General features: G+C 35.8%; 1 protein-coding gene across 1 annotated transcript in view; it reads right to left on the bottom strand.

Annotated features, from left to right (window-relative positions):
* CFH (complement factor H) overlaps positions 1 to 15,390 on the bottom strand; it is a 38,874-nt gene extending 23,484 nt beyond the window's left edge. Inside the window, exons 1-6 of the mRNA XM_085303183.1 lie at positions 15,327 to 15,390; positions 10,664 to 10,849; positions 8,179 to 8,284; positions 6,889 to 6,965; positions 5,052 to 5,246; positions 2,938 to 3,108 (exon numbers count right to left, since the gene is read on the bottom strand). Of these exons, the coding sequence (XP_085159309.1) occupies positions 2,938 to 3,108; positions 5,052 to 5,246; positions 6,889 to 6,965; positions 8,179 to 8,284; positions 10,664 to 10,849; positions 15,327 to 15,387 (796 nt within the window). The 5' untranslated portion in view covers positions 15,388 to 15,390. The remainder of the gene's footprint in view (positions 1 to 2,937; positions 3,109 to 5,051; positions 5,247 to 6,888; positions 6,966 to 8,178; positions 8,285 to 10,663; positions 10,850 to 15,326) is intronic.
* Positions 15,391 to 24,323: the final 8,933 nt, after the last annotated feature.

Here is a 24,323-nt window from a genome sequence, read left to right as displayed (position 1 = left end):
TCTTTCCCAGTAGGTCAGGCCACAGCTGCAGCTCAAAATGCCTTATGCTGGGCTCACCCACATTTCTCTTGGGCTGGTTACAGACAGCATCCCAAAGGAGGCTAGGTTCATTGGCAGGTCCTAAATGGAGACACAACTATACTTAACTACAACTCATCATTCAAGGGCTGTATGACCGATATCAAGGTGATGCACTGGCACTGGAAATACTTCACCTGAAAAGCTGAGAAAGTAGAAGAATGCTGTTCTGAAAGCTCGTAACATCTTTATGCCTGGAGAAGCCAAGCAAGCACATTCCTTTAAAGACTGGAGTCTTTCTTTTGCTTTTATTATCTACTTCCAATTCAGAAAAATCACATCAACACACTCAGGCCAGGAAAGGGATGACTACATGGTCACTATAGGTTGGTCCTCCCGTGGAGTGAAGGTGGATGACTAAGTGGTATGCATGTACTGCTGGATCATGCAAGTTCAAGCGAGAAGTCAAGCAGGACCCACAGCCACTTAATGGTGGGATAAAGCTATAGCAACAGAGCAGAAGAGAAACTATATTTTTATTTTTCTACTAGAGAAGAACATTCTTTGAGGGGACTAATATGTTTGAGCATGTCCCTGTTAACAGAACCCAGCAGAACAGTGGTTGAAAGAATTTTTAGTTTGGCACTTCTCAATAGCACTATGTTGCAAAACCACAGGCAATGCATATTAATTAGTACCAATACTAATCTTGAAACAGAAAGTTCAAGGACCGAGTGGGTGCTAAGATTGACTATTACTTATTACTAAAGCAGTCCTTCTGGATGAGGTTCTGGGATGGTAAGTGGTATGTCACATGCTATAATGTTGCCCTGCTGCCAACATTTTTTTCAGTTTCAAATGTTCTTTGGCAATTACTTGGAGATGTTTCAAGGCATAAATGATTTCCCATAGATCTATATCAAYCTATTTCAGCTAGAACACATGTTCATACTTCTTTTGTAAAATATGGAGTTCTAATTATAGCAGATAGGCCTCTAATTTAAGGCCTGCAACTGAATGAAAACAAAGTGAAATCCATGACCCAGCATGCTGGATAGGCAGAGTCAAACAGCACTAGCCACAGAAGTCATGGATTTGTCATCTTAACTGCACAGAAGGTGTTTGAGAGTTAGAAAGCACGAGAAAGTTCCAGCACTGTAAGATATCTTCAGACAACTCCTGATCAAAAGTTTGAATAGCATGAATGCTGTGGCTGTGCAATTACAACTMGGATGACGTTAAACAAGATGCTGTCCTTATCCTAGGCTAAGAAACCTCGAACAAGCTGTAATAGACAATGACAGAATTCATGCAGACCACATAACTTTGGTCTGCACAGTCTGCATGTTGTGTACTTTGGTATATAACACTTCATCTCCAGACTGGCTTTTTTGAGTTACTGAATTTCAAACCTACGCTGCACGCAATTCCCGATATATTGGCCATGTACATAATCCTAGAGTTTTCAGCTTTATGCACGCTCCAACACTATAATCCCATTGTAATTTTCATTTTAGACACTTATGGCTACTGCTGGACCACTTATCCTTCTGAAATTGGACTACTTCATGTTTGTTTATATTCCTTTGGAAACAATCACTTCAATCTCAGACTGTTCTTCCTACAACCCTCTTTTACTATCTCAGAAACACTCTTGAAGCASCTTACTACTTTACATCAGAATTTAAAACTTAGGGATACTTTCATAATTTCCCAGTTATTTTTGTAAGGCTCCACAGTAAACTTACAATTTCTTACTGAAATTCTGTCAATGAAACAGATCATTTGTGAATTGTTCCTTTTTGGTTCACCAGAAGAAGTTGTCTGAAAATTTCCAGAAAGGAGATAATGATTAGCAAGTGGCTGCTCAGTCTGCCAACACCATGGAAAGGTTCATCAGGACACTGAGGCAAAATGCAAAAGTCTGTTCATACAGAGTAAGACACTGAGTGGCATTTCACTGAGCGGATAGTACTACGGTCTTCAGCTACTTCAGGTCTATGAAGATRTATTATCTTGGTAATGAGTTAGGACTATTTACTTCCTCCCATTCTATTTATTCTGTTACAATTTACATTATCAAATTTTTCCAACTGGATATAGCACCACCATTGATTTTCACCAGTTATACTCAGGTAAACCCAGTGACTTGCGCTTTGCTTAAAGAAGTTTTCAAGCCTTGGTGTGAAGATCCTTGCACTTAGAAAACTCCTATCTTTAAGAAGCTGGTTTCAAATCTTAATTKCTTCATGTCACTATAAATTTCTGATTCCTTCTGCATTTTGAATTTGTATGGTTTTAATGCTTTTTTTCCTGCATGCTTTAACATTCTGTTTAGTATCTCCAAACAGGTATCTCCATTCCTTAGCTAAAACATTTTTATTCTTGTTTGTAGAAGGTAAAGAGGGTCAGCTTATTTGTACAAAATAAGCCTCCTTATTTGTCCAAAATAGGGATCCTTTTCTAAACCATTAATAGTTTTTCTATATTCTCCCACCAGTTCAGAATATTAAAAACAAACAAAATAATAACCCCCCCAACACACACACACCACAACAGCTACTCATGCTGGATGATGCATTTTAGCATTAATCATCTCATTTATGTAGTACACAGCAGCAATTGTATCTTCCTACACCTATCTAACTACTCACATGCTCAAGAAACTAAAGACTGAATTGCTTATTTTTGCTATGGCTCTACATGGAAAGTCCATATTCAGTTCTTTCTTCCCTCTAATGCTCAATCCTTCCAGATTAGTATTTTCATGGGATACTACTCTGATGTGTATGGAATTCCTTTTTTTTTTTTTTTTTTTTTTTTTTTTNTAATGAATAAACTCAACTTGGCTTTATTAATCTTTGAAAATACGACTTCTAAATACAACAGAACGTGAAAAAAACTTTAACAAAGGCTGACCGGTGCAATAGGGGGTCGGAGTCCATCCTGATCCGGAACACTGTGCGTCTGCTCTTTCACCATATCTGTAACCCTTATTACAGGAATACTGCAGTCTTTCAGACTCCTTGTAAGACGCCTTTGGAGAATGCACATATCCATTCAGAATTTCTGGCCTATCACAGGTAATTTCTGAAGTTGACAAAGACAAAATTCATGATTTTTGCATATTTTTATTCATTAAGAATAAATRTCTTTTAGAATATTTTTTTTCATCTGATATCATACAAATTTTATTATGTCAACCAAAACATTTGTATTTTGGAACTGTTTGGAACTCATCTGAGAACTCTAATGATCTGATGGTGGGTGCCAGGAAGAACGTATAAAACAACAGCAACAGTAGAAAATTCATAAAATAGACTTCAGGGCCTTTTTTTTTTTTTTGAAATGGATCTCAGCATCAGAACATAAGGTAGAGGACATTCCAAATTAATCAAACAGGCYAGCTGAAATTGCGTATTTTCCATTTTTCAGATAATTTTAATTTCCAGCAACTAAAAGCTCTCTCAGAACCAGTTCAGGATTAGTAAAGTTATGGTATAAGCAATAAGAGAATTAGAGTAACTGGAAAATTCACACTAGAATGCCTGACTACCTTTTCAAGAAACTCACTATCCCCAGCTCCTGGCTAGACCAATAAAATTATTCAGATCTTGCAGTTTCCAAAAATCCCCATTTTTAAACCAGAATTACTTTGCTGAATCTACTCATGCTTTGGATTAAATATATTTAATTGGAAGAAATGGCATTCTTTAATGAAATTCTCTGTATTTATTCTATAAATTTTACAAGCACGTGTTTAACCCCATTTCATGTTGTTCAAGTTCAAAAGAAGTTTCAAAACTGAAAACTGAAACTGTGAATAAACTATACGTGTATATACATTCTGACATCTGTAGTCTGCTCTTTAGAACATGTACTTCCTTATCAGATAGCAGATAGGTAATCTAAGGAACCTGAACGACTGAAAATTAAACAGASTAATTGTTGTAATACGCTTTCTGGGATAACTCACTCATACATACTGACAATCCAAGTCTGATGAGACTCCATTTGCAAAATGGGAAAAATAACCCCTTGTACCAGCACAAGCTGGGGGTCAAATGACTGGAAAGCTGCTTTGCAGAAAAGGACCTGAGGTGCCTCACGGACAAGAAGTTGAACACAAGCCAGCAATGAGCCCTTACAGCAAGGGCCAGCAGCATCCTGAGCTGCATTAGGCAGTGTTGCCCACAGGTAGAGGGAAGCGATCCTGCCCTCTGCTCAGCACTGGCGAGACCACATTTGGAGTGCTGTGTCCAGTGCTGGGCTGCCCAGTATAGGGGAGACACGGACATATCAGAGCGAGCCCAGCAAAGGGCCATGAAGATGATTAAGGGACTGAAAAATCTGACAGATGAGGCTGAGAGAGTCGGGACTGTTTAGTCTCCAGAAGAGAAGGCCTGGGGAAAGGGGAGTGGATCTTATCAACGTGTATAAATATGTGATGGGGGGGGGTGTGGAGCAAAGAAGATGGAAGCAGACTCTTCTCAGTGGTGCTGAGTGACAGGATGAGAGTATGAATTAACCTTTTAACTTGTCCAGACATACTAGTTTGAACAAAGAAAAATCCATTGAGATTTCTTATATTTTATGTACCTTAAGAATATGAATGAATTAAAATTGTACTTGTTTTTTTAAACTAGCTTCACAAAGATTCAAAACTGTTTGTAATTACTTTGGTTAAATCAGCATTGAAGCGACTGAATCTTACACAGACATACCTAAGCAAGTTTCAGTGAAATTGACTGCAGTCTGGCAATGACACAGCCTTTAATGAAAATGAGGAACAAACAGATGGTCCSTTACGACCAACAGACTTTGAATTCTCTTGCTTACCCTTACTACTTCTTACTTACCTTACTACTTCTGCACATATGCAATGGACATGGTTTACAGACAAACTATGCTTAATTTCTGCAGAATAAAATGAAAGYTTTGTAGTGTCTCATACAGTAACCACTCCCTAGAAGTCTGTGAATATAAAGCTTTTTAATCACAGATAATGAACTCAGTAATAATTTTCTTTTTACCTTGGCACTGAGGTACATCACTACTCCATTTTCCATTTGAAGARCAATGTACTTCTTTAGATCCAACAAGCTTATAATTTGCATCACATTCAAACTTTACAACCTGGCCAAAGGAAAATTCTTGGTCTAGCTCAAACACACCGGTCATTATTATTCGTCCATTTTCTGGTGCTTTTATTGGTAAACATTTTGCCACTGTAAAACAAACAACCTCAGTCATTTTAATGTCTACACTGTTAAGTGAATTGACACACAAAAAAAGTTAAAATGCAGAAAACAATCACTGTAATTACCTTGAATTCTGAAAATAATATTAAGCTTTATTATGTATTCAGATAGCATTTTCGATGCTCATAATATAAAACCATAGGATAAAACAGACTGAAGYAGGAGGATGCTAGTATGCTGGATCTCATTATCCTGCTTTCTGCCCTTACAGGTTAAAGAGAGAATGTCCACAGAACCAGATGACCTCCTGAGGTCCCTCCCAAACTGAATTATCCTGTGATCTCATGAACTGTACGGATGGTAGGTAAACCTTTACTGACATACAAGGTCATAAAACCTTGGAAAAACAGGCTTATTTGCCTTAGAGTTATGCTAAAYTGAATTTGCTATAGACTACAGGTCTGGGAAAGTGCTGAGCTGTATGGATTGACAATTCACTTATTAGCTAAAAAACCTAGTCAGAGACATTAGAAAAATTGCATTACTAAAGTAAATGAACACAATGTATGTCAGATATGGATTTAGATCTCTTGTATCTCGTAACTGTGTAACCACAGAAAAAGGAAGAATTAATATATGTCAGATATTTGTTATTAAGTGGGAAGCAACTGAGATCACAGGTAATTTTTAAATGTTCACATCAATATCACTGAGAGCATCTGAAAGTGCCTGGTGTTTTCTCTACCAGAGCTCCCGCTTTTCTTTGACAATGTTCTCAGTCTTATGTGCCATCTGCCTTTTCTACGAACTCCTATCAACTAGACTCCTCACAATTGCAATATTATACAGGATATGTATATCATATCCTGTATTTTTAACCTAAAGAAAACTCCTCTGTTGTGAAGGATAAATCTTATGAGAATTGCAATGTCTTGGTGACATGTGACAAAAATGTTGGGAATCATTGTTCCATATTGTGCAGAGAGATATCCGCATGCCTAAAACTGAAGACATTCAAAATCCAGTAAGCTGAATGGGGARTATCTGAGAACAGCCGCTAGGAAACACTAAAGCATAGACACCTAACTCCAGACAAGAGGAAGACACCTACTTTCATTAGAGATTCTTACGTTAGAGAATCTTTCCCTAGGTGCCCAAACACAGGGAGAAATTTCAAACCTACACACACATGTTAAAATAGACAASTGCTTTAAATGACCTCTGGAAAGAAAGGAAGCCTCTTTTTATAATAATGCAAGTTTGAAAGTGGTAAAAAAAGGTTTCCAAGTTCAGGGCAGTATCCTAACTACCCAGTCTGGGGACTTAGTCTCTTTCACTCTCACTCTTTCTTTCTGAAGTTGTTCCACTGTATGCTAGTAGAGAGAGGAACCTTTAGTGAAATCTTAATGGTTAGGTCACAAAGGTGAAGCGGAAACAAGTGCTATAAACACACATACATTCATATACACATTCAACACCTCATCTCATATCTTTTTTACCATGTTACTTGATTGAAGCAGAAACTGAGCTTGTTATTTACATCACAAGCAGTCATGGTGGCTTGTAGTGTTACTCATCGTCAGTACTGAGATTCACAGACTAGTTCTAGACTGTATTAGACAGATAAAAAGTCAGTTTGATAAAGAATTAAATGTCAAATTCCATTTACCTTCACAGTGAGGGACGTCATTGCTCCATCCATCTGCCTGACACTCACGGTAGTTATTTAGGCTGAGCATCTGGTACCTTACCACATAAGAAGTAAACAGTTCTAAAATACAGCCTCGTTATGTGATRTAAATAGCAGTGCTGCTGTTATTGAAGCAAAGGAAGTAGGTTTCATATGTTCTAGCATTGGCTAACCCAAAACACAGCAAAAAACCAATACTTTTTCTACCTGTGTTTACCCTATTTTGTTTTTGGTATTTGTATATGGCAAAAATAAGAAAAAAACCCAGAAAGTAGGAAGTAATCAAAAAGGTGCCTTCTTTTTTAGAGGTACAAAGCTTTGTTTCATCAGTCCACTTAACAAATAACCTAGGGGTAATTTACACAAACGTTGGCAAATGAAGTAAAAGTCATGTTGCTTGTGCKCCAGTATGACTGAAAGCTATGGGACAGCATTGAAATACAATTTAATTCAAGACAGATGTATCTCAGGTTTTGATGAGTTAGTATTATCTTAGGTTTGAGGGCATTACAGCAACACTGACATGGCTTCCATTGACCTGGAATGTAGTCAGAGTAAGTACAGCTAGTCCGAAATGATAGTGAAGAAATATTTAAAGTGACTGTACCTATGGGATTAGGAAGAATATTGGTTTTGGAACTTGAATTCATACTAGACTAGATTCATTAATATATTTGCAACACAAAGGCTGCAAAAATATGGTTAGACCACAGTATCATGCTTATGGTTGATTTGCATTTCAAGAGGAAAGAAACCAGTCATAGGCTTACTTACCTAAACACAATACTATGTATTTGACTTGCTGCAGATTTTATTGAACAGGATTACGACCTAAYTGAGTCCTCCAACATAACCACACCATGCCTGTCTATTAGGAGCAGATTCTAGCACGCAAAGCTGCATTTTTACCTAAACTGGCTGGYTGGTCAAATCATGAGGCAGCTTTACAGACAGATCACTGGTTTTGCGTTCTATCTATACAGACACGATTCCAAGTCAGCTACAGCCTGATCCACTTAGGTACTCTGGAGGAGAGTATCATATKCACAAAGTTCAGTTATTCCAATAGCACCGGACATGAGAAAGAGCTCTGTTTAGTATTCTTCCTAATTTAATTCTTCCTATTCTTCTAATTTAAAATTAAACAATAACCAAATATTTTTACAACATTAGTAATTTGTATCTGTTTTACAGACAATGAATCTATTACTGACACTTCTTAACACCTCATGTTAACACCCACATACTGAATATTTAAATAAATATTACCCATCATCACATCTGTATTCAACTCGGGCACCAAATACAAACTCCTTTCCACTGGTAAGTTCAAATGAACCAAACTGAATATCTCCAGGATGTCCACAGGGCTTATCTGTCAAAAAAAAAAAAATTACTTACTGCATATATAAGGATGTGAAAGGTAGCATTTTTCTAGTAATTCGGAGACAGTATTCTCAGCATAAGCTTGATTAACTCCTTTTTTGTTAAATCACTATCTTCAGCAAGAATATACTTGGATTAAGGATTTTTTTTCTTTTTAATTTAAATAACAAATTAGGATCTTTTATTCCTTTAAAAAAAATGATCTTAAGTTGTATAAAAAAATTTAATGGCAGGATGTAACTTAAGCTTTTCATATAACTTTCAACATAAACTAGGTACAAGTGTTTCCRCTCTAGAAGTCATCCATGACTGGAAATGACATACCCCTAGTTTGATGGGGACTGGGCTGAACAAAAAGGGAAGATCAAAGGCTGCAGGAATCCTGTGTTCCTCAGTCCTGTTTGCTCAAAGTTCCTCATGTGATTGCTCTTCTTATCTGGCCCTAACTATTTGCACTGAATTCTCAAAAGAATGCACAGATGAGCACATCAACTCTCTGATTCATCTACTACAACCATTTTTATAAGGATTGTAAAATAAATGAATGTAAAAAAATATAAAAAATAAGTATTAGACCTCCTCAGAATAAATCCTTCCTAAACCCAGTCAGACCAAATATTTGTACATCCTGGATGACAGCATCCACAGCTTTTTTTTTTTTTTTTTAAGGAAGAGATGAGTGAGTAGGCTTTAAACATGTTTCAGTGTGACTGAGAAAACAGACAACCCCATGTGCACTAATCAATTCTGCTGTCAGGCCTATCCTGAAAAGGAGATGAAGCCACTTAGCCCATGGCAGATCATTTCTTTTCTCTTTTCATCTAAGTCTTGCCAATGTCAGTACCTGCTTGCTGCACGGCAGTATTTACTAAAACTTGTTACTAAAAAGCAGCACCAAATTTTGTATAATTGGAAGGATCTGTGTACACTGATTGGTTATATAAWTACATGTAAAAACAAATATATTCTTAAAGTTAAATAAATAACTTTAAGTTAAATAAACAATAAATTTAATAAGTTAGTAAGTTAATGTAAGTTATTGAAGGTTAAATAATATGAATAGGTTAAGTAAGTTTATATATAGCATTTATGTTAAAGAGGATTATGTAGAAAATAGTAACAACTGATTTTTACTCATGATTTATTTTAATTGCTGTTTGACTGAAACATGGACCTTGTTTTATACTGCTGAACCAAACATTAGTGTATTATTAGTAAAAAATTTTGTACATCAGATATGTAAGAAAAAAAAAAAATCAAAGCTAGTCTGTCTAAACTTGCTTTGTGTTTAAAATTGATTTACTACCAAAAGGAGGTATCTGCTAACTAACAATAATATAGTTCAATTTCTTCACTAGTGAAATCCGTATGAGCATGAGAAATACTTCTAAATTGTTAACATAGTATACTAGAAAAAGTAACAGCAGCTCTCATCCTTATCACAAATTTTCCCTCATGGATCATAAAACAAYGAGGGAAAAAATGCTGTCCTACCTCTTTTTAACTCCAATGAATTTTTCTACTTCCAARAAATTAGATCTTGCATAGAACTAATTGAACTAACTAAAGAAAACACAACATTGTCTCTTGTTTTGCATTCAAAAGCTGATAGTGCTTTATTCTGCTTAGACTGTAAATTTCATCCATGCAATGGTCCTTTTTTTACCATCTTGAAGCAAACTTCTAATAACTTAATAATTTAAATTTACGTAGGCATTAGCATAATTTGCAATATTAAGAAAAATTCTGAAAAACAGTTCTGTTATTTCCTGGCCATTTACAGCCAGAATTTTTAAAATTATGCTAAAAAAGAATGCTTTTTCAAACCTGCAATCTGTAGGAGATAAACAGTGACTACTTATTAATTTTTACTTAATTTAAAGGCAAAAAAAAAAGTCTCTTATCTTTTTAATACACTTCTGTGTAGTGGTCTCTTAGCTTACTGGGAGTTAATTTATGTCCCAACTATCGTACAGTTGTATCAGCTAGCCTAATTCAGAAATACAATTGCACACGCATAGATACAATGGTGCTAGAACCAGAACTGTCTTGGGTATCCTTAAAAAAGATTTCTATTCTCAGAGCAAATACACAAAGTAGATTAATAAAGCTGGCCTAGTGTATGACTTTCCCATGTAAAAGGGAAAAAAAAATAAGTCTTCGGTCTGGAGAAAGAGGTTTTTTAGAAATGTTTCCTTATGCTTACAAGCCTTTTAGGATGACATTTTAAAGGATGCCAAAATAAATAATTTACAGATACAGATCTTTACAGTTGTGAAGACACAATTGTGATTTCAYATGTACGTCATTGGCAAGAGATGTGATAATCTAGGTTAAACATTTGCATACGTTTTGCATAAATACTTACTTCTGCATTCTGTCCATGGGAAGGCTTGTTCCCACACTCCATCAGCACACTGAAACACAATACGTCCAAGTTTTATATATCCAGGTCGACACTTGTATGTTGCTTGAGTACCATGTGAATAGGGAGGTCTGTCCCATGTTTCAGTAGGTACTTCTTTAACTCTCCTAGGAGGAGGGTCTTCACAGGCTAGAAATTAAATAAGTAAAATGTTGGTGACTGAAGCATATACTATATACTCCAAAATACTTTTAGCAACAGAGAAGTAACATGAAATCCTGAGGACAGCTGTGATGAAATGAGTGCATCTTTCCTACTTAATCATAAAGACGACAACTACTAAGTTTGCACCCTCTCTAGGAATGGAAATATACACTTAGGAGGTCATAAAAATGGTCGTGCACATGACCAAAAAAAAACCACATGGGGCAGAGTCATCATCCATGAAGTAGAAAGTAACAGCATCAGAGATTAGCGCCCAGTTCTAACTCCAGACATCTCTTACCCTTCCGTCTGCAGAAGCTCCTCCATTTTGGTCTTTCCATCACCACAMAGGAGAACTCTATGCACTCCAGAAATTTCTTTTCAAGCTATCTTCTTTTGCAGCCACAAAAGTATCTGACTGACATTGAGTTTATGTTGCACTTGATCAAGTTCTGTCAAATCTCCCATAGCCTTTATATCCCCTAAACTTTCTCTCCAGGCCAAGGTTACCCGGTTTTCCTAAACTTATTTCCTCCTGTCTAGGAGATAACTTATCATAAGATAATTGTCACAAGCTACAATTTACTCTTGGTATTCACATTGACATTCACTATCTTCAAAGCATGTTGCCTCAGTTTGATGGAGAGATCGTCTGGTATTACTCTTTAGATCAATGTAATAGAGTTCTTTTCTCCAAAAGCTCCTTCTTGGAGCTTCTTCAGTGTCCATCAAATGTATAGCCAGGGCCACATGAGTTACACWGAATGAATGTGAATTCCCTGAAAATTGGAAAAGTCAGACTAACAGGAAAAGAAACAAAAGTCAGGAAGCTCTTAATGAAAGACTAAGTGACCTTTCATACGATTTTTGTTTGTTTATAAACTTTGACCTAATTTCAGTGACTAATTATCTGTGCATCTATGACTGAAATTTACTTATTTAAAAGGTCAAAAATTTACCTACGATAACAGACTCTGGGCATTCTACTTATTTAGCTTGTTCTACATCTGAACTTGAAAGGTGAGAATTCATCAAGAATAAATAACCTGTGAGAAACAAGGACCTGTGAGACCTGTAGGAAATGAAACCTTGGAAAAGAAATGAAACTTCTGCATACAAAAGAAACAAGAGGGAAAATATTCACCAGGTAGGGCAATTTCTTGCTGAGTGAGATACTTTACTCTGTAGAGAGCTTGTACAAAAATCCTCTCATCAGTTAAAGTCATCGACATTTGAAAAAGCATCAGTATTCTCACAGCTACTTTCCTAAAGACTGTCCAGGCRGTGCCTGAAGGTGCAACTACAGAAAAAAATATTTAAGATCTTTCCTTATGTGAGAAATGTGGGGTTAYAGATTGCTGAACTTAAATGAGGAACCCACAACCAGTTAATGAGTTTTCTAATACACGGTGCCTGAGCTGCATAAAGCTCAATCCTTCCACATCAAAATGTGGAAAGTGAATCTTTAGCTTTGTACAAAGACATACTCTTGAACACTCACTATTTTTATTTCACTCAGTGGAATGCCTCCTAAATCAAAGGCATAATTTTAGAAAATTTGTTTAAAAATTGAGAAAAATATTTTTCCCAAAATCTGTTTAACTGTAAGTGTTCTGTAGCTACAGCATTTTGAAAATATAAGGAAAGAAAGGTTTCTAGGGTGATCTGATATCTTTCTTTAGGCTGGCTATGGCATTCAGAAAAAGCAGGCAAGCTTTTGAGGACCCTGATGAGCTGAYAAAGGAAGGATGTACCCATAGGTTCATCTTTTTTCCAACTACTTCAACTATTCTAAAAAGAGCTACTACATTTCTCYTACTGATTACATTTGAGTAAAAATTATTCTCTCTCCACTAGAGGGTACTACCATACTATAAAAAAGGTAGCAGTGACTTCCGCTTTTATTAGCAAGATTCATTAAACACATTCACATAAATACCATTTTCGCAAAATGCAGGAGTGAGCAAAATGAATGCAAATACGTTAAAAATGGAATTACAACAACATACCACCATGTTCTAATCCCATCTGTAAAAAAAAAAAAAAAAAAAGAGAGAGAGAGAGAGAGAGACTACATATTATGCTTTAGTGTCTGTAATTAAAAAATCTGAACTATTATTGCTTTCAGCTGCATTTGTTACCAAATATTTTTTCTGCTTCATAACTCATTATTTGATCTTTTTAACCTATATTTCATTTCTTCTCTACAACAAATTGTATGTAAGAATTCGGTCTATGAATTGATCTCTGTAACAYAGAGTAATACTCTGCACACAGTAATATGTTGCTTAAAAAAAAAAATCCATGCAACTAAAAAGTCGTTTGTGGAGAGTTTGCTGTGACACCGTGTGCCRTGGTCCATGAAACTTTAATTTCTCAGTCTTTGAATTTAAAGATCCTGTGATTTCTTCAAACTGTTAAAGAGATTTCATATGACAGCAACCCAATCAAGCCTAAACTGAGGATAACACAGGCTAATGTTGGATGCTCGGTTTGAATTAGCTAATATTTAAAGTACCAAACACCAGCAAATTTAGTGACAGAAAACGCTTTGCTAAGATCGAGCTTTCTGCTTTATGTTGTGTTCTGTTTTATATGCTCTGGATCCTATCTTCTGCAATGACTCAAACCTGCAGCAGCACACATTTTGCGTCACAGCCGGAAAGCTGAACACAGGTCACTGAGAAGAGAGAGAGAGTTCTTCCGCTCCACTCCTCCTTTACTTCTGAGCTGCACTGTTTTTCTTGTCTGTAGTACAGAATGGGGCCCCATAACTTATCCTTGTTTACATAAGAAAAAAAAAGAGAGAAAAAAAAGATCTCCTAATAGTCTCCTCACCATTACTAAGACATATTTTCTTCTGGGTTTTAACTCTGCATTTGTTCTTCACCACTGCTCACTTTTGTAAGACTATGTGATGTCCCTACAACAAGCATTACTGTCAAGTGTCACAGTATGTAMATGCATATTTCTGACTACATCTAATTGTTTCCTTTTTAATGCAGTTTCTCAGTAGTTTGAGAAACAAATCTTCTCACAGAGTGGGTTTTAAAGCTATACTTATTGCATCATGTATGATCTCCATACTCACCAAAATTTGGAGTTTGATATTTTTATACTWGAAAGCATGGTCTAAATGCATACCTTCACATTCCTTAGTGGAAAACGAGGATAGCTAGAATTAATCAGTTAATACTTAATATATGATTTGACCTCAGTAAGAAATACCTCAAGCTGCTTTTTCAGCCTCATTATACCAATAGCAAATTCAAAGCTAAGCACAAACTACAAATTCAGGAAGAAGAATTTTTCAGCCTTTGTGCAACAACCTAGCTCTCAAACAAGACTTTTCCTATGAAGCTTGCACTAAGAACCCTGTGTGACTGATGGCAATAGTTGTCCCAGCTGAATCAAATATTGCTACATTCACATTCCTTTRCAATTTCTCTGCTCTAAATACAGTACTGTGAATAGAGAGCAAATTTCAGCAAACTTGCTTTTCAAATAAATTCTAATTTTTTTTAGACTTTACAAAAAAAAAGGAGACTTTAGTAATGGTGCTTTGAAACAATATGTAAGTATATATAAAAAATGTAATACATTTCATTAACTTTCTGATTTTTCAAAAATTTTTTTTCTTATCAGCTAATTTTAAAAGAATAAATATCTTAAAGTGTCTAATTCTACAGGATTCTGAAGTAAAATCGAACACATTTTTAAATTATTGATTAATAAGGTCTTCATGATCTTCGTATAAGAATAAAAAACAATCTCAAAGACACACAACATCCGTTCTCCAGCAGTCTATGTAAAAATCCCCGACAAAAAGCAAACCAAATGAATTATTAAACATATAGGTTAAATAACATAAACACAGTTTTATAAAAAGTCCGCGTGTCAAGGAAAAAAAAAAATCTTAAACGCTGAAGCAGAAAATATCGAAGTGGCCAGAACACTTGCTACTTCTTTCACCATGGACAAAAGTGCATCTGTATACACTTGTCTCATTCAATGGATTAAAATAGAACAAAATAAAGATGTCATTCAACAGATACCTTGTAAACACTCAGTTAATCTAGTAATCATTTCTCTTTCACAGATTATCTCATAGATTATTCCAGACAAGAAATACACAGGTATTGAGTACTTTTAGTCTACCAACTATAGATATTTATAGGTTTTAAATGTTAAAATAATTAAACAAACATAATAGCAAATGAGTCATCGAGCTCTAGTTTATTGGGTTAGCAATCACTAAAAAGTTATGCAACAGTCTTTATCCAAATAAATATGTTAAATACTTACGGCAGCATACTAAAAGTTCTACATACTGCCACAGCAAGTCTCAATTATTGTTGACAGATCTTCACTAAAATAAAATACAATCTGAACATTTCATTAAAAAAATGTAATAACATTTTCCCAGTATAAGAAAGTGGATTTTTTCACATTAAAAACTTACCTCTTTCTGCAGTACAATACACCCAAAACAACAGCAGAACAGTATAACCCAGGAGTGACATTCTAGTGACTCAGAAACACAGTAGACACATTTATAAAAGCAGCTAACTGTTTTTGATTACTTTCAGTTACATGCACTTCTATTTTACTCAGTAACTGCTCCTAGGACAGACCTTGCAAAGCATTTATACTTTGATTTCAGCAGTCACTTCCTCTAATCCTCTTGCAACACACAACTGTTTTTTTTTTTTTTTTTTTTTTTTTTTTTTTTGAATAGACACATTATGCAAACTTTGCTAAATGAATAAATAAATGCCTGGTGATTTCAGCTGATATCATCCCCTCCTGTGTTCAACTAGTTTTTACATCATACTTTTTTTTTTTTCATATTAATGCTTTCCAAGCTCAGATAAGCTTATTTCTTTTCCTATTCAAAAGAAATTGCTCAAATCAGTTACTTTGTGATTCCCTGTGTTTTCATATGCTCCGCTGAAAAAATGAACGGAATTAATATTATTTTTATATAAAAATGAACTTCTCTGCTTGAATATCATTCAAGATATACGTTGAAAAAYACAAAGTGATTTACTAATCTTTTGTTTTGGCATAAGATATCCAACTACCCCAAAAAAGGAAATGTGCTAAATCAAATAAATCTAGGCTATGCTGAACCATTTGTTTTGGTTTCACCTTAGAAACCATTGGATGGAGAAGATGGGACTGAATACAATTGTAATGTGGATAACGAACTGTCTTAAAAAAAAAAAAAAAAAAAAGATTGCACTAGAAGAGGAACTATATGCCAACATGGTGGTGGGTAACAGTGAAACTCCCCATAGTTTGATGTTAGCAGCAACTGTATTAATGTTTTCATTAAAGGTCAAGGCTTTCGTAGAAGTGAGCCACAGTGGAAGTGTGGATTACACAAAGAGAATTGTTTGATACATTGGCCTGGGGAGAAATGTAAGAGTGYGAAGTGCTCTCAGGAGACAAGACACAAAACAGCTGCAGACCAGATGCCCCATAGCTATAATTGCAGACCAACATGGAGCACACATAGATCAATCATAGAATCACAGAATCAGTAAGGTTGGAAGGGACCTCTGGAGATCATCTAGTCCAACCCCCTTGCTCAAGCAGGGTCACCTAGAGCATGGTAGACAGGGTTGCAGCAACAAGGACCCTCCCCCCTTACTGAAGCCTGGTCTTGAAGCAGGGACCTTTAGATCTTCAGTCTAATGCTCTCCCAGCTGAGCTACTTTGGCCCCTAAATCTTGTGTATGTTCCCAAAAGACTACATAAACATATCCTTACAACCATTGGCATAGCCTATTGAAATAAAAGTTTGTCCAGGAGATCCAAAAATCAAATCCCAATCCCAAAGCGCTTAACTTTATTCTTCTCAAAACAGCTGAAGTTAAATTATTTCTTGAATGTCTTTCCTGTACCTGGACTATGTTGTCAATTACCAGTTCAGAGTAATTCAGGTCTTAGTGAAAATTGACATTCAGCTTTTACACCTGTGAGAAATCTGCCAGACCACATCATGTCTCAGCTTTCCCATCCTCACTTTTCTCTTCCCAGATGACTCATATGTGCAGACTGAACTCCTGCCTTGCTCCACGACCTTGTGATGATTGGTCTGCATCAATTTTGAGTTTCCTGGCAGTAAAGAGTATCTAAGCAACAGAGATCTTTTTGCACCTGCYTAAGCTGAATTATTGGAAAAATGCTCATGGGAGAGAACTGACAAAGTCTGTGATCTCTTTCATGCCACAGTAGAGAACCGTGTGCTGGTATACAGTGGTGCTCTAAGCTCATCAGGACAATCTTGCTTGTTTGTGCTTTTATGAAGCAGTCTCATGCACGTGTGTGCATGCACATGCTTCTGTGCCACTAGGCTGGTGAGTGCAAAATCGAGTTTCCTTGTAGTAGAGAGCGACTGAGGATGGTTTGGCCTCTCCTGTCACAGCATAAGTACAAACTGCTTTTCAAATGTAGCAGCGACAGTATTGGTTCCCATTCCTCAACTACCATGCCAAGCTCTGGGAGCTGGAGAAATGCCTGGAGTGGTGGCAGGCACTCTGCTGCCAATCAAAAGAAAGCGGCTCRAATCAACTAGCAGGAGAAATCCACACTGCAAGTACATCCTCATTCTATCACTTTTTCTAATTTTAAGTKTTGTATTTTCTGACATCATGAGGCTTAACCAGTTCTGGCTTGAACTGACTTTGGGTTACTAAACCACTTATCAAAGCATTACTGGCTTGAACCATTGTCAAAGAAAGGTAGTTTCAGCTACAGCTGAATCCAAACTGGAACCAAAAATTTACCAAAAATTTCCTGATTGTTTTTTTCATGAACATAATGAATGTTAAAACTATTTAAGCTATAAAATATGTTAGAACTATTTAAGTCAGAAGGTATCATCACACAACAGCAGATAATTATAAGTGTCCTAAGAATAAATTTAAGCTGGAAATTAGAAGAATCACCTGAGAAGTGATGCTCAGAAGTAATCTTTTTAGGCACATAATGTAGATAAAAAAAAACCACACACAACACCTTCAGTTGCAAAACATGGACTGAATTCAGCCCTTTCCAGTCCTGTGTTCTTGACCTTAAGTCAGTGACAAAGCTTACATTAACAAAATGGAAATAAAATCAGGAACTTAATCTTTCTTCCTCTACTCACATCCTCCGATTTTCTTTTAAATATATCTGGATGACATAGGCATCTTCAGCCTCTAAGGAAATGGAATGTATCAGAAAACAGACTAACCAAGAGGCATTACTGGAAAAAAAGCAAGCCTCTGGACATCTAAGGCAAACAGAGGTAAAATCATCTAGAGTACTCTTACCTGCTATCCATAAAAAGAGGCAGAAACACCYAAGCAGTCATGCAGCCAAAGGCAGATGGATTTTACCTATCAAAACAGAAAGATTTTACCTATTTCCTTGCTTGGAGAATTGGTGCAACTGCACTCAAATATTGCTGTTACTTACCTTACCCAGGTAAGAACTAAGACGTAAAATTAATAACCTATAGAGGACTGTATGCAGTCCTCTAATCTATTACACGAAATAAATGTGCAAAAACTAAATATTGTGAATGTGAGGTTCTAAAATAATGATCTCAAAATATTGCGGGCCCTGTAAATGATACAAAGCAGGTAATAYGTCTTTTGCTTCCCATCAATCTCAAGAAGCACAAGCATTAGACAAAAGTAGAACAGAAAGCTATAACCCACACTCAAAGGTTGTTTTGCCCTCTTGCCACTCAATATGCAACACTCATCTAAAGAAAAGGCCAAGCYAAAGCTGATATGCAGACCCTCAGTGAGCATGCATCCTGGCTTGAGCATTGTCCATTACCAGCAATGTTAGTATACAATGGTGATTAAATACACCCATATATAAAACATATATGTATATACATATTTTAAGATATGCACTTTACAATGTCAAAAGTCCAGTCAAGCAACTCAAATATAAGAGGGCATCCCCTAGATAATCATTCCACACTGATGTCATTTTAGTCATACACCCCACATCACTAAATAACAGTGTGGTATCATGGTAAAGCTATTTCTGCCACAGAGATGAGAAGCCAAAGTTTAATGCATCTTCCCACTCATAAAATAGGTCCCTCCCTGAAGAGGGGTAAAATGTCTAAACTTCAGAAGATTTTAAGCTGGAGATCCTAGTTTACACAGCTTCCTACAGCAGGGCTGCAAGTGGACATCTTAGTTTGATGTAGTAGTAGGTTCCTCAAAAACATCTCTCTTTTTTTTTTTTGATATTGTCTCATTTAGCCTCTCAGCTTCACTCAGTCTACTGGATACTGAAACTCTCGGCAGAGCATGCCTACTTTCCTCATATAAGGAATTTATATGTACACTTCTGATTTGAAGCTCTGCTTTTGTGAGTTGATGGGCTGAAAGCCAGGTAAAATAACACCCTGGAGTTCCCTGAAGTTCCCTTGTGAGCCTGAGATTTCTTCTCTGTATCAGTTCCAGATGAGTTCAGCAAGAATAGCACTCTCTCTCTTTTTGATCTCTTTTTAGTCAATAATAATTACAATAAATCAAGTAGGGAAATAAGAATTCCAGTGTGATTATATAGACGTATGCACAATAGTACCTCATCAAGGTTAGGGTGTTTGAGTCCAAGATACAAATATTCAAAAGAAAAAAAAAAACACTTATAATCTTTACCTTTAAGTAGATTATAGAACAAAGTTATCATAGAAAGCAATGACAAAGTACAGAATATGAGAAATGAATAGCCATAGTCCTCTTCTCCTTTGAATTTTTCACCTATTATTTTCCTGTTCAAAAAACCCAGATTTCTTAAAAATACTATTCTCTTACTGAAGAATATAACTTCTGTCACAGAAAAGAGTTTCAGCTTTGAATATTGTTTCAGATATCTGAAACAATATTTATCAGAAAAAAAAAAATTCACTTCAAATTACACCCAGGCATATTTAATATRCAATATCATTATGCATTTTTCTACTGAAGACTATACCTTTGCAAACTATTTTGGAAGTGAAATTGCTGATAAAGTTAATGAAATACTATTTAAATACAATTTACTACTCTAAACCCCAAACTACTTTGTGAACTGTGAATACTCAGAGTTCTCTAAACATTACATTCAGCTGGTAAAGGTGTAAGACTGCCTCATGCATGYTTTCAGATATTATCAGGACTCTAGTCCCCATTTCTAAATCCAAAAACACATGTAGACACTCAAGTGAGACTTGATCACCTTGCTGAAATGTGAAAGCAGGGTCCCAAAAGTTCTCTAACTTTTGTTTTAAAGGATTACCTTTTCCAGTATTCTTTCTTGCCAGAACCACAACCTAATACTATTATTTAAAAGAATAAAAGCTAGGGTTAGGATGACAGGCTTATCAGTTGTGGAGGACACCTCTTACAGTCCCAGAGTTACCGCATACAAAAACCATATAAAAACTGGAAGAAACACAGGCAAATACTGTGTCTCATAGTCCTATCTCAGCATTACAACAAAGACGACAATCAATGTTTCTAGATATTGAAATTTACCAGTTTATCAAGGGTGGGATTCTTCTTTAACTCTTTGTGGTCCAGGTTGGTTTTCATATTCATAAATAACTTTAGTTATCAATGCCAATAGGAAAGAACATTCCAGGAAGCGTCAGTAATTACGTACAATAACATTAAACATCCCCACAATCTTTTGAGAATAAAACTGAAAACTAAGCAGATAATATGATTTAATTCATCAGCGTATATAATTCAGATTTAGAAAGAAGGGTAGAACAGTTTAGAGAACTGTATTATTAACTTATTCTACATAAACTGGAACTATCCAAAAAAATCGAAAGTCATTAGCATTGTGCCAACCTATGTTTTGTCTATATTTCAACAAAATTGAGTAACTAACTCAAAATCTAAATTTTTCGTCCTTCTTTCTGTACATGAACATGACCCAAGATTTACATAAAATCACCAGCAGTAATGCAGTTCTTAATCACTGCTCCATCTTTCATATTATAACTTCAGAATCAGAGTTAACTTCCATGGAATACTTGAAAAACTTCACCCACATTGAACTAGGGAGGAAAAAAAGTTATATCCATTAAAGTGTATTTTTGGCCACCATGTCAGGGCTGCAAATGCTTCCACCTGCTCTGCCTCCAGGATCAGAATTGTCTGCTGAGAGCATCTACATTTGTTCTTTGAAATAACTGAGCAGGGCTCACAGCTTTTCTTTAATATACAAGCATGGTAAAAGAAATGCCTAGCTTGAACATAATGACCTTGTGTAGTAGCTCATACATAATAGCATTTGTCTCCAAGTGGATGATTCAATGTCTCCTCAGCTTGAAGACATTCAAAGCTGTATTTCCCAGGTGTCTTGAAAATCTCTAATCACAGTATTGAATTTAGCTACCTAAAACGCCAGTTCTCTTCAATTTTATATACTTAAAGCTTCTTAGAGTTGCCATGCCTCATACTGTCAGACATGCAAAAACACAGTTAATTTTATAAATGCAAAGAGTTTATTTCATTTAAGAGAATAAAATTAATTTTCTGTATAAAATGCATCACTATGGTCTCAGTTATGAGTTTGTTCTGCCCAATTGATTACCAGGTTGACAGTTTACCACTTAGATAATGCCATTTYGAAATTCACCTCTGTGGTGGAAAAAAAATCCTAGAGCATTCTGCAGCTATTCCTCTCCTCCAGTACAAAAATAAAAGTTAAAATGATCAACTAAAATGGAAAAATTAGTAAGGCTATAAGATACAGTACACAGAGCACTAATTTCTCATCCAACCTATGATTCATAGACTTCAGAACAGGACAACACTTAGTATAACTTCTATTTAACTTTTACAACAAATCATTGTAACATACAGGCTTATCTCTTCCTCCCCTGAAATGACTGGATAAGCACAGAGACCAAGGACATTTGGGCAAGATAAAAAGACATCAGCGCAGAGGGAGGAAACAATATTTTAAGGAAGAGACAGCCTGTTTAAGTGGAGAAGCAGCTGAGGAAAAAAGAAATCGGTTGCACATAATATTCTAAAGAAGAAAGAAAGATTTTTTTTTTTTTTAAATGGATATTTAGAGAACTCTGACGTCAGAACGCAGCACGATAGAACTGGCAAGGACCTGATGGCAGGAAGATTCATTATTTTATTTATCAGCTAAAGCAAAGTGAATGACCTTTGAACTCTTACTACACATGTGCATCTGCTTTACTCCATCTAATAAGCCCTTCTGAAAAGCAGACCATAAACTCAGAATGCAAAACGTCCTGAAAAAGAGTAAGCATCATTCATCAGTGATACTGGTGACTTACAGGAGTTGGGATACAAGATCCCATTCTCCAAAGCAACAACAGCACATCATATGTAATGCAGAGCAGCAGTAACCTGATTCCCAAGCTGGTCAGCTTGGTTACCTGTAGAAACCATCCTGCACCAGGATAAGGCTCTGAGTTGGGTTTTCAGCAGGGTATGTTATTATGTAATATGCCCTAGGCTGCCATAACTTAAGCTGATTTGTGCCAGATCAGTTTTTAAGCTACCTTAACTGCTACTCAGAGACACAACGGAATGGAAAATAAAAGGCCCACTCTCCCATACGGAGTATGCATGTATGCACCTAATGAAATATGTGGTGTTTAAACAACATTTAAGAAATAACTTCTCATTTATCACTTAGCTCCCGAATCAGCAAAGAATAAAAAACCTCATCCACACTCAAAAATCACGCCAGTATAATTATATTGAGCATCAATGTCATTCTAGTAATGAAATACTAAAACTGAAGAGATTAAGAGATCTAGTATGTGAGGGTAAAATAACAAGCTAGAAAAAAAAATGTAGCCGTGAGTATTTATATTTACCAGAACCAGGGCTTTAGATGCTAACTATAATACATATGACAGTCTAGATTATAAAGAAACTTTAAGAGTACATATAAAAAGCTCCTYAAGATTTTAATTTCATGATAGTGTATTCAACTAAATGATTATCATATTGGTAATAGCTATTTAATCAACGACAGAAAAAAAAAATCCTTCCTAGAGTGTCACTCAAGTTCCAGTAATTGTCAGATTCAATATTTTGGCTTTAGTTTTCACTGTGCARTTCAGGGGTTTTAAATAGGTACAACATGATGTAAGGCTATATTTATTATTATTTGGAAACTATGATCATCCACAGACTTTGTTTTGTTTAGCAGTATAACTGCTAAAAAAAAACCTTATTGTCTGATCTTTCTCAGAGATGTTACTACAGGAAAAAATGTTTTGTTTGGAAGAATTGCAATTAAAATGACTTGTATTTTTGGTCTTTGATAAAACTGCGGCTAAAAATTACAGGTTTTAATTCAAAAAAGGAAAAAATAATAGTTAAAGGTGGACTGGCAACTCAGGGAGGAGCTATAGGCTAAAAATCTTCTCATGCTTAGAACAGCTCGAATACAAACCAAGTTAGTAGCTTCCATGCAAAAGGAAAAACATTGCAGTATCTGTTTTCATGCCCTCAGTTGATGGTCAGATCTGCATTTAACTCAAAATAACTGTAACACATCTTTGCTTATATACATATATATACAAAATATACAAATATTTTTACAAGTAAATTTTATATTTTCTAAAGTATTGTCTATATAAGATTTCATATATGCAACAYGTAGCCCTATCATAAAACTATAAATGGAAGTTTACACTAAAAAAACGCAGTAAACAACTGCAAAGGAGAGTGTAAGAGAATGTTGATACATAACAGTAAGATGCACTTTGCTGATATTTGTGCAGCAAACTAGAGCTGTAGTTTAATGAATACTTCAACATAGCATAAATAACTACTGCTGTCCAAAGAAGTAGGTTTTCCCTACCTTTTAACTACTCATTACTGCCTCCATGCTGCTCAGCTGTGGCTGCACCAACTCCATTGCCAGCAACCCTGAACCTAGGTTCAGAAAACTGATAGAAATTAAAACACAGGAAAAAAWAAAAAGTTACTTTTCAACTGCATGAGCTCTGCAGAGTGAGTAGCCAGGATTTGCAGGGGGGAAAGGGGGGGCAGAGGGGAAAGGGTACAATGACCCCTGTTAAACAAGGCCTGCTCAAAAGGCTTATTAAGCTACAGTCTAAGTAATAAAAGGAAACCATTTTAAAATGCTTTGAAGTGCATCCAGCACTACTCAGGAACCTCAGCCCTTCCTGTGGTACAGTAACTAATTAATACCTCTTTGCAGAGACTACACAGGAAGTATTAAGAGTTATTTTACAAGAGTCAGAGGTCTCTTTTTAGTCTTCATGGGGTAGAAATTCAGATTTTGGGGTGAGGTAAATCTCCTCTGCCAGCAGTTAGCAATATTAGCACCACAAGCAGCTATCAAAATAATTCCACTGAGTTTTTTTTTTTTTTAAAAAAAAAACAGGGCTTGCACTACTAAAAAAAAAAAAAAAAACTAAATTCAC

The sequence above is a fragment of the Rhea americana genome, unplaced genomic scaffold, assembly GCF_003343005.1.
Source record: "Rhea americana isolate MKP2758 unplaced genomic scaffold, rheAme1 scaffold_198, whole genome shotgun sequence".
Taxonomy (NCBI): Eukaryota; Metazoa; Chordata; class Aves; order Rheiformes; family Rheidae; genus Rhea; species Rhea americana.
The sequence above is the reverse complement of the archived record's forward strand: the minus strand, read 5'-3'. Positions and strand labels throughout refer to the sequence as shown.